A 17,813-nucleotide genomic window follows, 5' to 3' on the forward strand; every position below is an offset into this window, starting at 1 on the left:
GATGTCTTGTCCAATACCTCTCAGTTTGCCTGGAATGTACAGCTTCTTTGTTGCTCTGTTTTTTGGTTCCTTCTATAAAGTAAATAAAACTATCTAAACGAAAACTGTTTATTTAAAGTTTTCAATATAAGTACAAATTACTGGGTAGTGAAAATCAATTAATATAATTTCTTTTTTTTCAAAATTGTATGTCATGTGCCTTATTTAAGATGTATATTAGGTGGAATCAACCTTGAAAATGTGTACCCTGATTGGTTTTTCCTCAAGGTTTGCACAGATCCTGTTCCCCATAATGCCGTCACTTTCCTCTATTTCACAGGCAGAAAATGTGGACATTTTAAATTTCTGAGGAGGAATTTAATGTCCATTTTAAATTGTTGTTCCTCTTCCCCAATGCTTCTTGTTTTTAACACTTTTATGGTGTGTGTCCCTTTCCATGCCCTCATTTCTCTTCATAATCCATTCCCTAGAGTACTTCCCTCATCTTTTGACCTCTTACCTCCTCTTGAATATTAGAACTATGGGGTATCATATTTGGGACCACCCGCCTACAAGGCACCAGTCCCATAGTACAAATTACAATGCGACCGCCACCGAGGCGAACGCATTGCCTATGTTTTGCATTGTGGCGGGGGCTGCTGACAACAGCAACTGCCACAATGCACAAAAGGGACAATTTATATGTACCTGCATTGCGTGCTAAGCACCATGCGGTGCCTGCCACATGGTGCAGGGATATTTAGGGGGGCACCATAGGTGCCCCTCAGGTCCCGTATTTGGGAGCCACAGGGTAACCAAAGTCCCTTTCCACCTGCCTGTTCAAAGCGGGTTAACCACCATTAACAGGCAGGTGGAAAGAGATATCGTAATCCCACTAGCGGTGCCTGGTAGGCACCGCCACCATTTTAGGGTTTGGGATGCCCTCCGCCGCACCGGCGGACTCAAGGAGCCCATCAGATGCGTGGGCTACTGTAGTGATGAGCCAGGCAGGTGCGGCTTGTCAAAAGAAGTTTATTCAAAGAAACTACACAGCGGAGGCAGCAGACCAGACAGAAGATCTCCACATTGAAAAACTGTCTTCCCAGCATTCAAAACTTAGAATACTCTGGCAGTGTCTCCCAGCAACTACATCAACATTCTTTCTCAAAGCCATGCAACATAGGCTGACATTGTGAATATGAAATGTGAGATATAACATATCCCCCTTTCTCAATATATAAAAAAAATAAAACAATCAATACAACGAAAAGAATAATAATAATTAAAAGGAATTTTGAAAAAGACATTACAAAGCATAGAAACTGGTACATGAATTCAAAAACAATAACGTTTGGGAATTCTTCTCGTCCTGGTGGTCCTTCTCAGAGACGAATGAGCATCTCCAGTCTTACGAGAAGAAGAAAGATCAACACTATTACCACCACTCCCCCTATCACAAGATGTATCTTTAACTTTAACAATCTTACCTACATTCCACCAATTCCACCTTCGACCTGTACCGCATTTTTACCAATATGAGTGACACGGACAGGTGGTCCAAACTTACTCTCCCCTTTTTTAACATGAATAGAAGATTTGATTCGAACAAAATCCCCCACATGCACTTCCACTAACTTAGTAGAATTCTTCTCATCAAACCACTGCTTTTGTCTAGTTTGGGAATCTAGAACATTTTTCTTTACAATGTCCATGAGATTATTAATGTCATGAACCGATTTGATCCATTTGTTCATCCACCCTGGTTTAAAACATGTATTAGCTTTACGTTTCCTTAATAGCTCAAAAGGTGAAATCTTAGTTGTAGAGTGGGGAGTCGTTCTATAAAACCAAAGCATGCTGTCAATAGAACCTTGTATATTGACATTAGAATAATTTGCCCATCTAATACATTCTCCCACCACCCTGTTCATACGCTCAACTTGGCTATTCGACTGTGGGTGATATAACGAACTCCGTACATGCTTAATATTGCAAGAACTTAAGAATGACTCAAATTCCGAACTGATAAACTGGGTACCATTATCTGTCACCAGTGTTTCTGGAAGCCCTTCTCGGATGAACACTTCTTTTAAAAACACAATAACACTAGAAGAAGAGATGTCCTTAACCACTCTCACCTCAGGCCACTTTGAAACATAATCAATCAAAACCAAAATAAAATGACACCCATTTTGCATACCTTCTATTGGACCCATGATGTCCAAACCCAATTTACTCCAAGGAGAAGACGGGCATTCAATTGGTAGAAGTGGGGGAGTCTTAATTTTCAAACCTTTATCAGAGTTTCTACAGATGGTGCAGACACCTACCACTTCGCCGATATCAACATCCATAGATGGCCACCAAAAGCAATCACGGACTCTTCGCTTAGTAAGAGTTGAACCTAGATGTCCTTCATGAGCCCTGAGAATGATATTCTTCCTCAGGCTGAGAGGAGGAATAAGTCTTTCTGCACGAACCAAAACACCACCCTCAATAGAAATGTCAGACTGCACCTTCCAAAAGGGTTGCAAATAATGTGGCAAGGTGCTCTCCCTCGGCCAACCATTCCTTACATACTCACACACTTGCTGGAGCACTTCATCTTGAGAGATGGCGTCTAGCCAACTTTTTTCATTACCAACGCTATGTTGGGAAAGATCAATCGCAGAAATGAAACAATCATCCGAATCATCATCATCATCCTCATTCTCTTTTAAAAATTCCTTCGAATCTGCACCAATAGGAAATCTAGAAAAGAAATCTGCTCTTATATTTTAACCACCAGAAACATGAACCACATCGAATTGGTATTGCATGAGCCGTGAAACCATCCTCACAATCCTTGGTGAACAACATTTGCTTGTCCCTGCACTGAGAATATTAACCAAAGGTTTATGATCAGTCCTCAATAGAAACCGCCTACCCCAAACGTACGAACAAAATTTCTCAACAGCCCAAAGACAAGACAATAACTCCTTTTCAATCACAGAGTACTGTATTTCCGCATCTCTTAAAACCCTAGATGCAAACGCAATAGTGTTCTCACCCTCTCGGGTGTCCTGAGTAACTACACACCCTAAACCTACTTGACTCGCATCAACAGTAATGCAAGTAGACAACGTAGGATCATAAGGTTTAAGTGCTTTAAAGTTACCGAGAAGGACCTTCACAGTGCTCAAGGCTGCATCACAGTGATCTGACCAATTGAAAAGAATCCCCTTTCTTAACAAATAACTAATTGGCCTAACTATAGAGGCATAGTTCGGGATGAATTTGGAATAGTATTCTAGTAAACCTAGCAGTGATTTAACTCCTGTTTTGTCTACTGGAATGGGTGCATTAACAATTGCATCTAGTAAACCCTTCCTAGGCCTGATACCTTCACCCGAGATGTGGTGTCCCAAGTACTCAACCTCATCACATAGAAACTTACACTTTTCAGGTTTCACAACAACACCATGATCTCTGAAAGTCTCAAAAACCCTTCTCAACAAAATATTATGTGAACCTATGTCTTTAGAGTGAACAAGAACATTGTCTTGAAAAACAAGGACTCCTTTAATTTCGCCCAACACACTTTGCATGACCCGTTGGAAAACTGATGTCGCTGAGGCTAACCCAAAAGGCATCCGTTTGTATCGGAAAGTTCCCAAAGGTGAAATGAACGAAGTAAAATGGCGAGATTCCTCTTCCAATTCGATCTGGTGATAAGCACTAGCTAGATCTTTTTTTGAAAAATACCTCGAACCCCTAACACATGAAAACAAATCATCAATTTTTGGAAGAGGATGCGAGTCCACCCAGATTTCCTTATTGAGGGACCTGAGGTCCACACAGACACGCAACTTCCCACACCTCTTGCATACTACAACAAGAGGAGAAAGCCATAAAGAAGACTCCGTTGCTTCTATGATTCCTTCTCGACAAATACGTCTTATTTCCACCTCAAGGTCTTCCCTGGCACTAAAAGGTACACCCCTTAGTTTGTGTTTCACATGTAAAGATCCTTCTTTCACTATGATTCGGTGTTTGAACCCTTGAATAGTCCCTAGTTCACCCGAAAAAACAGTAGGAAAAAGCTGCTCCCATTTAACACTATTTTCAAAGACAGAATCCGAAACTATAAGTACTTGTTCAGGGCATCCCAGTTTTAGGATCATACCAAACAAGCCTTGATGATACCATCCCAAAATATTCAGCCCTTTGACGGCAACATAGATCTTCCCACTAATCACCCTTCCTTTGAACACCAGGTCATCTTCAAAATATCCTAGTAGTTATATTTTACGACCCTCATAGGATACGGTGACCGATCGGGGGGTAGCAAACTCCTCTCTCCCCATGTTTCTACGAACAATTCCCTGGTTATCATGGTTATTCTAGCTCCCGAATCTACTAGTAAATTCAATGGCTTGTTCCCAACCAATATCTCAACAACAGGATTGATGCACTCAATTTCATCAGAAATATGTGAAACATGATCTGGTTTTTCCGAGACAACGGAAACAATTTCGGAATCAGATTCACAATCAGATTCTTGAACACAAGCAACAGACCTTTTCTGATCATTAACTTTTTTTTAAAACAAACTTTCGCAAAGTGTCCTCTTTTTTTGCAGTAACTACATACAACATTTGCTCCTGGACATCTAGCCCCTCTCTGATGTTGTTTGTTGCCACATCTGTTGCACATCTGCTTGACGCCTTGAGACTGAATGATGTTTTTCTTTGACACCATTTTCTTGGCATCCAGATCTTTAACTTCAGATTTTGCAATTTTGCTTTGTTTTTGTCTAAAGTTAGACGGGACAGAGTTCAACGAGTCAGGTAGTTTATCTTCCAACTCTTTTAAAGATATTTGTGAAGTCTCAATACTTTTGGCAATTTTAATGGTTTCATCTAAGTCAGGATTTGAAAGAGAAAGAAGCTTTTGACGTATTTGTTTGTCGCTACAGTGATAGACAAATTGATCTCTAATCAGCTGTTCTAAAAATGTCTCAAATTGACAGTCTGAAGCCAGTTTCCTTAAAGCAGATATATATGTATCCACATCTTCACCGTCCCTTTGCTGCCTCTTGAAAAATGTATGTCGAAGTACCATTAAACTAGGTTGCTTGTGAAACCTAGTTCTAAGTTTGGTTACAGCATCTTGAAACACATCAATTTCCTCCCCAGGGACATGTGTAATTTCAGGGAGATGTTTGAAGATGGACCTTCCCTCGAAACCAAGGGAATGAAGTAGTAAAAATCTTTTACGTTCATCACTGAATCTAGATGCTCCAATGGCACCGAGATAGGTTTGAAAGGCATCAAACCAAAGTTCCCACCTAACAGGAGGATCACCAGCTGATTCCAGGAAGGGAGGTGGTGGACTTACAGATTGCATATTAGTGGACAAAAATAAAATAGAGCAAAATGCATTGAAAAATGAAGGAAAAATATATATAATTTTGGCAAGTAGAATGGATTGCAAACTATTATATAAAAAATAATAATAATTAGATAACCTAAACTAGTGAGTGAATAAGTTGTACCAAGCTCCTCGCCAAATTTTCCTATTTAAAAAAAAAAAAAAAAGTAAATAATATATATATATATTTGAGCAAGTCTGTGTGCAGATCACAGAGAAAATCTGCCGAAACTAGCGCCAGGACGTAACTGAAAATAATTTTCCCTTTATAGTGTGAGCGTATCACAGTGAAAATCCGCTGAAAACAACCTCAAGAGCGTGTGTGCGAATCACAGTGAAGACTCGCTTACAACATGAACCACAACAGCGTGTGTGCGAATCACAGTGAAGACTCGCTTACTTGATGGACCATGTCCAATTGTTGTTGAAGAGAGAACGAACGCGCTGCGTTGCTTGGCAACTAGAAATGCAGGAAGTGGCTTCCACTGGAAGAAATGCGTCACGTCACAGTATGACTGACGCGAGGCTCAGGCACTATTACCACCTTTGCTCATGTGCAGAGGAAAGTAGAAATGGTGGTCACCTCGCGCATGCGCGTTAGATGTAAGATGGGCCAAAATACGACAAAACAAATAAAACAGACCCCGTCGGAGATGATCAGACAACGGCAGACGAGGGATCCACGGGAATACGAGTCCGAAGCGGGGTAAGTTTTCACTTTCTTTTTTTGTCGTTAAAAGTACGTGCAGGGTAAGATTGGGTTGTAAAAAGTCACATACACTCTTACCTCTTGACGTGTTCTTCGCAAAGCAAGAAATACCTTTGGAGCCAAGTCCTAGGTTTTTTAATTAGTCGAGGTTTCGAAGTCCACACGTTCCTTTAAGATTGTTAGATCGTGGCTTGACAAAGAACATGCATCGCGCGTGGAGTCCGTTTGATGGCTGTGTAGCAGATAAATCGTCGCCAATAAATTTGTAGTGATGAGCCAGGCAGGTGCGACTTGTCAAAAGAAGTTTATTCGAAGAAACTACACAGCGGAGGCAGCAGACCAGACAGAAGATCTCCACATTGAAAAACTGTCTTCCCAGCATTCAAAACTTAGAATACTCTGGCAGTGTCTCCCAGCAACTACATCAACATTCTTTCTCAAAGCCATGCAACATAGGCTAACATTGTGAATATGAAATGTGAGATATAACAGCCACTAAACCGCCTGCCATCCTAATGTGGCAGGTGGGAAAGGCCTTCCGATGGTGGGGAAACCGCTACCGGCAGCCTCTCGGTGGCGGTCTCTCTGCTGTGGTAATGACCCCCTATGTTACTAAACCAGGATTTGCTGTGAAATCCACAAAGTTTTTACTTTTTTTTATTAAATGAATATGCATTTATTTTACACAATTCTTTAGTTTGTTTTCTATTATTTATGACCAAATTATTTATTTCTATTAATTTGTGTTGCCACTCAATTGGTTTTTGATTAGGTGGGCGCATAGAAGGGGATTAGTGATATATTATTTTTTTTCCTCAACAAAACTATAGTTACAGATAGATTAGGCTGAAGCCTCATTATCAAAATTACAATAATACACTTCATCTCCATAATTTCATAAACCTTTATTTTCTCCTCCCCATCACATATACTCTCCAGGGTGGGTATAGGGTATTAACGTATTGCACGGTCAGTCTTAATTTCTACCCTCTACCACATCATCTTTTGCCACTTAATGTTAATTCAGCATTTAAAAATGAGTCCTCAGACTAACCAGTAAGTCGTAGTGATCTCAACGATATTGGGCAACTTGGCACCACCAGATAATCTGTCAGAGGTCACCACGTGCTGTCATATTTACATCCCTTTTTGTTTAGCTCCCATGCCAAGTTTTCCACTGCTGGTAACAGCCATAGTTTAATTTCCAATTCTCATATTGTTGAAGCAGCTGTGGACTTCTAAGTTTTGTGCTAGTAGCTGTTTTGCAGCCTATAGCATATTGGTAATCAATTTCTAGTCTGTTTTAGATACTTTTTTAATCTCCGTAGGTACTAAGACCAGTATTACAGTTGTAAGATCAAGTTGTATTGGGTATCCCACTACCCCATTCACATGACTTAGAATTTCCTTCCAGAAAGTTTTTAGTCTAGGGCAAGACCACTATCTATTCACGTTTGTTGGAAAGTGGATTATTAGTCATGATAAGTAGTGATTTACCTCTAATAATAAGGCCACAAACACAATAAAAGGTTTAGTTAGGGTCTCAATAAATTATTCCTTTGCACAACCTTTGGTAGGTGGCAACGACCAGGCAGGCTTAACTTAGGAGAATTAAAAAAATAAGACACAAAACCCAATGAAAATGCAACCCCAATTAATTTATAAAAATCGATTATATTTTTATGAACAAATAGACACTAAAATGACGAAACTCCAATTTAGGGAACCTTTTGCTCTACAGCTTGCACTTCTCCGCCTGCATTTAAATCCATTGGCTCTCTAGCAGGGCTTTTCACACCTCATTAGAGCAGCCTGCGCAGCCTGTGCAGAGGCTGGCCAATCAGGAGAGATCAGCTGAAAAGCTAGATTTTGGTTCACAGAAAAGAAAGTTTAATAACTTATTTTCTGTCATAGTTATTATAAATCTAACAGTGGCCGGTTGTTGGATTCATCTTAACTATCAATTTGATACCTTGAAGTACATTTTTATGCAGTTCCTATCAATATATATATACTTAAATAAAACATTACATTGTTAGCCTATGGAGCCATTCACTATAATGGGGAAAATCGAAATTGGTAGTTTTTCCCTCACCAGGGCTTATAAAACATATTTTATAACGTCCCTGCTTATAGCTGCAAGGCACCATACTCCTGGACACCTAGGGGAGACTTATATGTGAAAATAAGGTAGAATAATACTTTGGAAGTACCTTCAAATCAAAGTCAAATTTGCCTATCATTCTAATATAAAAGCAGCCTGCAAAGTAGGGCTGGGTCATAAAATGACAGCAGGCACCACGGTAGTGCTCACTCCAGTGCAGGAAAAGGTACTGGGCCTCTAAACCTCCCTGCCCTATCATATACTAGGGACTCGTAGGTAGTGTGAATCCCCATTGCCTTATTATATACTAGAGACTCACAGGGATCTGTCATTGCCAATTGAAATTAGACTAAATTAACATGTACTTTTTCCACAGAGCACGGGCACAGTCGTTAGAACACTAGCAGCTAGTAGTCACAAGGGGGGCAAAAAGTGGGGGAACACTGCAAACAGGTCCTGATTTTTCACAATATTTATATTCTTTTGCTGTCAGCCTCACACACACTATTTTTAACCACGAAATGAATCCTTTTAAGTAGGATTCACTTTTGAGGCAAGCTGTTTTGAACTGTTCCCATGTTGGGTGGCAGAGGCAGAGAAGCTTGTCTGTACATAAGGATATGTAGGGTGGATCTGGAGTATTACTTAGTTCAGATTGAACTATCCACTGAGCTGGTTAGGAGTGATTGGATATACCTCACTCCTGAGTCAGGAAATGCCAGGCTTTTTTTTCTGCTTTGCAAGTAGTAGACCCACATTACCGATCCCAGAGACAGTATTGATGATGGGCATCCTGTGTCTTTGCCGTGCAGAGATTTGATAAAGATATTCTGTGGAAAGGTGCCCTGCATCTCGTTGAGACTGCAGGCATCATTTATCTCCTCCCCATTTCTTCTCCGCACTTATGGGTAACTACTCTCGAATCAAGGAATTTATTTATTACAAATAGCACCCTCTGTTAATCAATTACTTCTTTGCACATCTTTTGTTTCTCAAGGGGCATTAAAGAGACCATTGCTAAAGTCGCAATCCAGGATGCCATCCAACTAAAAGCACGGTTTCCAGAGACCCTGGCTGGCTTTGACATGGTAACTATGAAGAACCTTGAGTCATTTTAAGCTGCTATCCTCAACATAGCCACTAGTAAAGCTTCATCACTCCCATCACCACACAGCACCACCCTCAATCATCCATCCTGTGACCTGAATGGTATTATCCCGTCAATCTGCCCCAGAAACCACAGTCTACTTTGATTGCCATCTGTGGCTCTCCTAAATTGTCACTGCCACTGCTATGGCTGCGTGATATCCACCTCCTCAACATTTGAAAAATCCATCCACCTCTCACTCCACTCGGTTACAAATCTAATCATCCCACTAGTCCAAATTAAACTGGACTGCATTGAAAGCCTCTTCTACCCAGATTTCCAAAATTCGTAACCTAGGTTCTCTTCAGCCTGCTTGCTGCTCGCTCACCTCCATGCACGCTCACCAAGATGGCTGGCCATAAGCACATTGCTGATCTTAACCTACTAGCCCCTGTCTAATGCTCCCTGGCTCAATCAGTTGCTCTGTATACTATATCTTGGGGGATCACCAGCCAATTATTTCAACACCTAGCTGCACCCAGATTCTTATGCACCGTGACTAGGCTCTAGTCATTCCCTGTTTTAGCCCCATCAGTGCATACTCAGCCACAGGACCCAAGGGCATCTCCATCGCTATCTGCATGCAAAGTTGTCAGTATTAGCCATCTCATTACAGGAAGATCATCCATGAACCTAATCCTCCAGAACATAAAATCATCCATCTCCACTGATCACCAATGACATCCATTTTTTGTTCAACACCATGCATCTCACTCTCATGCTTCTGATCTCTCTATTCTGACCGACCATGATTTCTGTTTCCCTGGCCTATATTCTTCTATGCACTATATTCCATGTGTTCAAGTGATCCTTGAGATATCTTGCTGTTGATAGAAACTTACTCTCTAGAGTTGCCACCTCTTTCTCCTCCTTTGTCTGAAGTGTAAATATACTTGTCACCTGAAAATAGTTTCAACCTTTGTTTTTGCGCCATCGACTCCATTTTGTGAGCTGTGTCACAAAATGGAATTATGTTCTTCCTCAAGTTGTTGGTCAACATTTGAAATGCTTGTTTACTTCTACTTACGTCTATGCAGTACAATGCCTGATGCATTTCGCTAATCCTACGACGTGAGACACAGCCAAAATCTCTAACTAAAGTCTCTACACATATCCGCAACACCTAATGAAATTTGGCAAAGAACACAAACTGTGATGGAGATGCTGTGGGGCAGTGATTAAAAGGTTTTCAAATTGTTGATCCTCATCTATGATTCTTCAGATTAACTTCACAGCAGAATGAAAACAGTGTCTGAAGCAGTCACAGGTGTTTAGACAACCATTTCATTGTTATTCCTTGTTGCCTGACTATTTCAACACTGGTTTTCCATAGAGTTTGCTTTTAGCTGAAAACCATCTGACACATTCCTGAAATACTACCTTACCATCTTTGGCTTACCACTTCTACCCCTGTGACTTTTTTTTTTATGCTATATTACAAAAACATAAAGTACATGAATGCTAGAGGCATAGTTACTGGCCACAGTTTCTGGTGAGAAAAAAGGATATCATACCTTCCAATCCAGCAATAAATGGTTTCCAAGGACAGGCTCCTGTACAGACAGTGGCCATTCTACATTATTCATGCGAAAAGTGATGCCACAGCACATACCTGGAGGCTTGTCACAGAATATGTTTGTCTCAACTACAAAATGTGTACTATACATAGGAGCATTGCCTGAAACGGACAATGGACTGATGCCTCAAGGCATGTGTTCTTCGAATCCCTTAAGTCTCTGAACCCCGGATCTTAGAAGAGGAGCTACTGGCAGAGTCTTCTTTCCGTGGCACACTAATGTGGTCATGGTGTTGACTGGTGTTGGGCTCCCTGATGATAACTTCAACTCAGAGCACATTGTGACCTGGGTCTGTCTCCCGCTGTAGATGGTTAAAGTTGCAGCAGAAGATCTTCTTTGCCGACAGCTGGGAAGAAGTGTTTAATGGAGAGAGAGAGAGACCATCTCTGGGATTTCTCTCCAGGTATTTCCATTGAAGTAATTAGCACTGGGCACTTGCTCCCAGCACCATTTAAGTAAACTCGGTTCCTTGTCAGTGCCATTATGGAGGCAGGACATGGACATTCAGCCCTGTCAAGATAACAGTCTTCATGATGCTGTGTTTATATTGCCCAACTCAAGAAGGCATTATTACCTTCTGAGTTCTGCATTTTCACGTTCTTGCTTACTTCTGGTATAAAAAGATTCAGTTTGGATTAAGTTTGGATGTTATAGTTCGTCACCATGCTTCTAGTTCCATTTTTGCCAGTGTGACAGACACCGCCCCCATCCTCACTTCTCTTTTAGTCTCTGTAATTTTTGCTCCCCCTTGTCCCTTTTTCTATTAGGTTTCAGTTTACTCCTGATTCTTAGTTTTGTTTTTCGTTCCTTACGTTTTTCCCTTCCTGCCTTGTTCCTGCTCTATGGTCATTGGGTTTTGTGTTGTCTTTTTGTCATCCTTAGCTGGCCTACCACTTACTTAGAGGTTTGTTTTTCAATTGGCTTTTTCCTCCAACTTCTTTTTGGGGACACTAATCTATTGGTGTGACTTCATTCATCAACCTGTACAGCTGCTACTGAAAGGGACATCTGGGTCAAGAAATCCTGAATAAAGGAGAGAGCATCATGACCTGTTCTGGAAAGTTCCTTTAATTATGATCCCCACTTTACTAACTAGTGCAACACCTTAGTTGTAAGGAAGATCTGTTCTTCTTTTGGCACACTGTACATCCACAGCTACACAATTGAAAATTAGTGAAATTCAGGGTTTTATTCTTTCTCTTTAATCGTGTTTCCATTAAGGCTATTTGTTTTTTAGCCCTTTTTAAACTTTTGGGGCTAAATTGGATCTTATTTTTGAATATACCAGTTTGTGTTTTTGCCAGCTGTTCTTCCTTAGTATTATTCATCATGTTTCATATTTACATTGCATAAACAAAGAAAACATACTTTAAACATGCCATTAAAGAGCACAAGTACATGCTTTTCTGTACATATATTCGTATTAACACATTTCAGCTGTGACTTTCTAAATTACTAGGAATTTCTTAGCTTAACATGAATTTAGTTGTTTTCCTAATGAATGGAAAAAGGCTTCTTTACTTCCACTTCTGAAAAAGCCAAAGCTGGACGCCGGAGATACCCTGAACTACAGACCAATCTTGAGACTTCCTTTTCCTGTTCGATTTGTAGGTAGCCAAGGAGCTGAGAGTGCAATATCCCAGCTCTGTAAGGTTCGATTTCTTTTTTTTTTGTTCAAAGTATTTTGTTGAAATTTAAGCCAAAGGGATATACAAATTGGTAAATGGAATAAGTGATACAGGCTAAACAAAGCAGTACATGTGTGAAAAATATAAAAGATCGTTTGAAGGCAGATATAAATAAAAGGCAGAAGGCAACAGTAAAAGGACAAATAATTAAAAAAACAAAAAAATGTTAAGGCGTATAATCATACAAAATAACAATATATCCATATAATAAATACCAAAATGGTACATACGCAATTGTAGCCTATATAACCAAGAACATCTGAAGATATTGTATGGAGACTGAAAGGAATGAAGCCATGTATCACAAATAATACCGCAATTACTAGACAGGGGAAAAAAGACAGAAAGGAGGATAAGGATAGGAAGGGAGGAGTAAGACAGTAGAACATCTGCTTCATAAACAAATTAAAAACAAAAAGAAGAAAAAACTTAAATGGTTTGGGTATCAGTGGTGAACGCCCCGGAGTCCTAAGAGCAAAGTTGAACATAATTGTCCAAGGAACACCAGACTACGCTAGAGATAAGTGGAGTGGAGTGTCTATCGGAGTGCAATGTATGTGCAAAACGAAGATAACACAACCAGGCCCACCATGTGTGAAATGATAGCTATTGAAAGGACTTCCATTCTTTGTGAATCACTTTAATTTCAATAGTTAATAGTAAATCCAGTAGTGACAGCTCAGTCGTAACTAGGAATAGAGGGGCAGTTGAAACCCAGGGGCCCAATATTGCCACAGAGAAGGATAGGGAAATAGTAACATTGATTGATTGATTGATTGATGTACTTATAGAGCGCAGCTATCACCCTACGGGCATCTTGGCGCTTGCATTGGGAACCCGTCCTGGTTTTTCCCTGTAAGATAACCCGTACTGGGCATCCCCAAGGTGAAAGCCAGGCATCCCGCCGCGGGGGGCCGTTGTGGAGATTAAGCAGGCTTGTTGCCCAGAGCTGCATAGTGGGAACTCGTGCTTAGAGTGGGCACCGAAGCGAGAATTATCGAGTCCGTGGACAATTGGGCTCTGGACCCTGCCGCGTCGGGAATCGAACCCAGGTCCCGGGTCTGATCTCTGCTTCAGGGTATGCCTCCTCTAACCAGTGAGCTACACTTCTCCACTTCTCCACATTAAAGATATTTGTGTCTCTGTATAGAGGCCCAATAATCAGATAATAGCGTACAATCAAAGAACATGTGCTGATGCGTGCCTGGTTCCAGATCACAACTCCAGCACCTATTTTTATCCCTGATCTTCAAATTGTATAGCCGAGCAGGTGTCCAATGTAGCAAATGCATTGTAAACAATTTGGATTGGATAAGGGCTGGAGCAATTTTATTGCATAGGGAGAGATTACCAATCAGTAGCCAGTCATTTGGACAAATATGTTCATAAAACACTTTATCAAAGTGTTTGGATCATGTGGTATAAATAGTTGACCGTTTTGGGGATTGCGTAGTAGATAGAAATTTGTAATCTTGGGATGCTACTTGTACCCCCCACCCACCTCTCCCCCCGGAGCCAAAGGATTAGAAATTTAAAGAAAGACGAATGTTTAGAAAATTTGGATTTTGAGAGTTTAACCATAACCTATAAAAGTGCAGATTAGTGAGATCGTATTTTGTAGTAAGAACTGCAAAAGGAAGCAGATCTCAATTAAAATCGTAAAGGTCCTGAATAGTCATAATGCCTTAAGAAGCCCAAACATCATAAAGATGGAGGTCGAGATCAAAGGCGAGTTTTGGAATAAACCAAAGAGATGCCCTCCTAGAATTATTAAAGTGGATCTCAGGCTGCTTGTCACAGATCTTTAAAGCAGCTGCTGTATGTGAAAGAATACGATGCAAATGTGAGGGGCAAATTTTGGTATCGAAATGAAGTACGATAGACTATAGGGATGACAAAGAGATCTTTCAATATGTACCCATGGAGGAGAGTAAAGTGAATCTGGGGTAAACCAAACCGCCCCTTGAGACACTAAGAAGACCGTTTGATTAAGATGCCAATTCGGGAAGTTACAACCACCAAATGCAACCGGCTTCCTTAGAAATTTATACGAGATCCTTGCTCTTTATCGTTCCAAAGAAACTTAGAGGTAAGTTTGAGAAGTTCTTTAGAAAAGCCTGCTGAAAGTCTGAGGGGGAGCATTGAAGATAAAAAATTTAACTATCGGGGTAATCATCATTTTGAGGGTATGCAGCCTTCCCCAGAAGGAAATTAATTTAGGAGACCATTTATTGAGAAGATCTTTAACTTTAGCGAGTGAAATAAACTGTTTCCGCAAGATCTCTACAAAACCAGATACCCAACTATTTAAGGAGAGAAGACTGCCATTTCAGACCATAGACATCCAGATGGGAGGGAAAACAAGGAATTTAGAGGGAATACTTCGGTTTTATCTTTATTCAGTGTATACCAAGAGACCTTCTAAATGTCCTGGATAATATTAATTATTGAGGGGATGGCCAATTGTACATCCTCAGAATATAAGGAAATCGTCTGCATATACCGTCATCTTAAATGCAAGATGACCTAATTGAAGACCCCTAATTTTAAGTTCAGAGTTAAGAATTCTAAGTAAAGGATCAATAGTAAGTAAGAAAAGTAGGGGGTACAAGGGGCACCTTTGTGTCATACCTTGATGTAGGTCAAAAAAAGAAGAATTAGAACCATTAATTCTAATGTTTGCTTTAGGGTTCGCATGCAAAGCCAAGATCATGTTAATAAAAGAGAATCTAGGTCAGGAGCTTCCAAAACAGCACGTACGGTAAATTCTTGAGCCGCGGCAGGCGCTGCAACGGTTTCTTTGGCGATGCGTCGGAAACAGGTGCAGATGCGTCTCGCTTCTTCGAAGTTGCGTGGTTTTTCCAGCTCCCAGGGGAAAAAAGTCTCTGGAGGTCCAAAACAGCAGCACGCACCTCTTTGCAGGTTAGAATTCCCAGCAAGGAAATTCAGGGAAGCTAGTGGTGAAGTCTTTGTGTCCCTGGGACTTCAGAACAGGAGGCAAGCTCAATTTCAAGCCCTTGGAGATCTTCTTTCAAGCAGGTGACAAAGCAAACAGCAAAGTCCTTTTCTACTTTCCTTGGCAGCACGCAGCCACAGCAGGCCAACCCCAGACAGCTCACAGCACAGGGGTAGTATCCCTCCTCAGCTTCCCTGGCTCTTCTCCTTGGCAAAGGTTCCTCTTGATTCCCAGAAGTGATCTAAAAGTCTGGGGTCTGGGCCGCTCTTTTTATACACAAAAACCCTTTGTTCTCTGAAGGCAGAGAGTGTCTGTACCAAGCCAAAACAAGTTCTGTCCTCACTGGTGCAACGTCCTGGCAGGAGGTAAGGACAGTATTGTTGAAGGCAGACCAAGCCCATTCAGGTGAAAGGAAATCTCCTCCCCCTACCCTATATACAGCCCAGGTCTATTCAGCCCAGCCCTGACTCTTCAGACTTCTGGAGCCGCTGGCCCAATCCAGCCCCTGTCATCCAAAAGCAGACATGCAATACACAAACCTAGCAGAGACATACTGGATGTAAAGGCAAGAAAATACCTGCTTTCTAAAAGTGGTATTTTCAAACACATAATGTAAAAATCACCCTCACTAAAAGATGCATCTTAACATTCTGAGTTCAAGCATACTAAACTTTATTTTTCTACCTTGTTCCCAGGGCCAGTTATGTTTATAAGATGTTATCAACAAACTCCCCATTCTTTCCCATGGGAACAGGTAGCCTTGCAATAGTGAAAAACGAAATTGCCAGTATTTCACTATCAGGACATGCCACACACATCAGGGCATGTCCTACCTTTCACATACAATGCACCCTGCTCACAGGGGTACCTTGGCCTACCTTAGGGGTGACTAATATGTAGATATGGGAAGGTTTAGGGACTGGCAAGTGTGTGCACTTGCCAAGTCGACTTGGCAGTCCCAGACTGCACACATGTTCTGCAGTGGCAGGCCAGAATTATATTTTACAGGCTGCTTCTGATGGTGGCTCAATCAGTGCTGCTGCCCACTAGCAGCATTTGATGTACAGGCCCTGGGCACACAGAGTGCATTAAACTAGGGTCTGACAAGTAAATCAAATATGCCAATCATGGAATCACTAATCCTTAACAACAATTTACGAAGAGAGCACTTGCACTTTGGCACTGAACAGCAGTGGCAAAGTGCCCAAAGCATCTAGACCAGCAAAACCGAGTCCAACACACAGCAAAAACACAGGAGGAAAAGGCAAAAATGCTGGGGAGACCCACGCCAATGATGCCAGATCTAACACTTATCAAACACCTTTTCAGCTCAATTCAGCGCAATTGCAGCCGAAGGAAGTGTTGATAAACAAGCCTTTTTTATAATATGACACAAGGTACAGATGTTATCCCTTTCTAGATGGCCATTGACAAAGCCAGTTTGTGCAATATTAATTGGATTAGGGATACAGGCTTCCATTCTATTGGATAGGATGTTCGCATAGATTTTGGCTTCCATATTTAGAAGGGAAATAGGATGGAAGTTTTGGGGATCAGAATGATCCTTGCCCTCCTTCGGAATAACCACAATGGTGGCCTCAGCGGCCGAGACTCTACCCGACAAGGCATAATGATCGAAAATTATTTTAAAATTACCAATGATTGAGCATGTAAAAGCCTTTTAGAAGATGATTGGGAAGCAATCCGGGCCCAGAGTATTGCCCGACTGCATGGCCTTACTAGCTTTAACAATTTCATCAGAGTCTGTTGGTTTATTCAAGTACAACTTATCAGCATCAGAAACTGTGGGCAAGGCAAGAGGGCGAAGGAACTCCAGACATTTGGATTTATTGCACGACAATCGAGGGGTGTATAACCTTTCATAGAAATCAATAAATACCTCAAGGATGTCTTGATTGAGAACTTTTTGGGAACCGTCCCTGTCTGTTATATGAGTCATTTGGGTGCGTAGATTGGTGGATTTATGGGTAACTACTAACAGTTTACCAGCTCTATTACGTAGTAGAAGGTGGCATGAACCCCCAGACTGGCTCTCTTACAAACAGTAGAGTTAAAGGAGTATTTTAGCTCTCTAATATCATGCAAAAGTGATTTCTTATTGGAATATCTATATAAACCTCTTTCTGCTTGATTTCATCTCTAAGGGATTGAAGTGTATTTTTACTTTCACTGTTTCTTTTGGACAGTTTTTGGATGATCTGGCCTCTCATCAGACTCACT

General features: G+C 41.0%; 1 protein-coding gene across 1 annotated transcript in view; it reads left to right on the forward strand.

The window, feature by feature from the left end:
* LOC146854822 (adenosine deaminase 2-like) overlaps nt 1–17,813 on the forward strand; it is a 308,704-nt gene that overhangs the window by 86,109 nt on the left and 204,782 nt on the right. Inside the window, exon 5 of the mRNA XM_085651047.1 lies at nt 9,202–9,292. Coding sequence (XP_085507173.1) covers nt 9,202–9,292 — 91 coding nt within the window. The remainder of the gene's footprint in view (nt 1–9,201; nt 9,293–17,813) is intronic.

This window comes from Triturus cristatus, chromosome 4_1, assembly GCF_964204655.1.
Source record: "Triturus cristatus chromosome 4_1, aTriCri1.1, whole genome shotgun sequence".
In the NCBI taxonomy this organism is placed as follows: domain Eukaryota; kingdom Metazoa; phylum Chordata; class Amphibia; order Caudata; family Salamandridae; genus Triturus; species Triturus cristatus.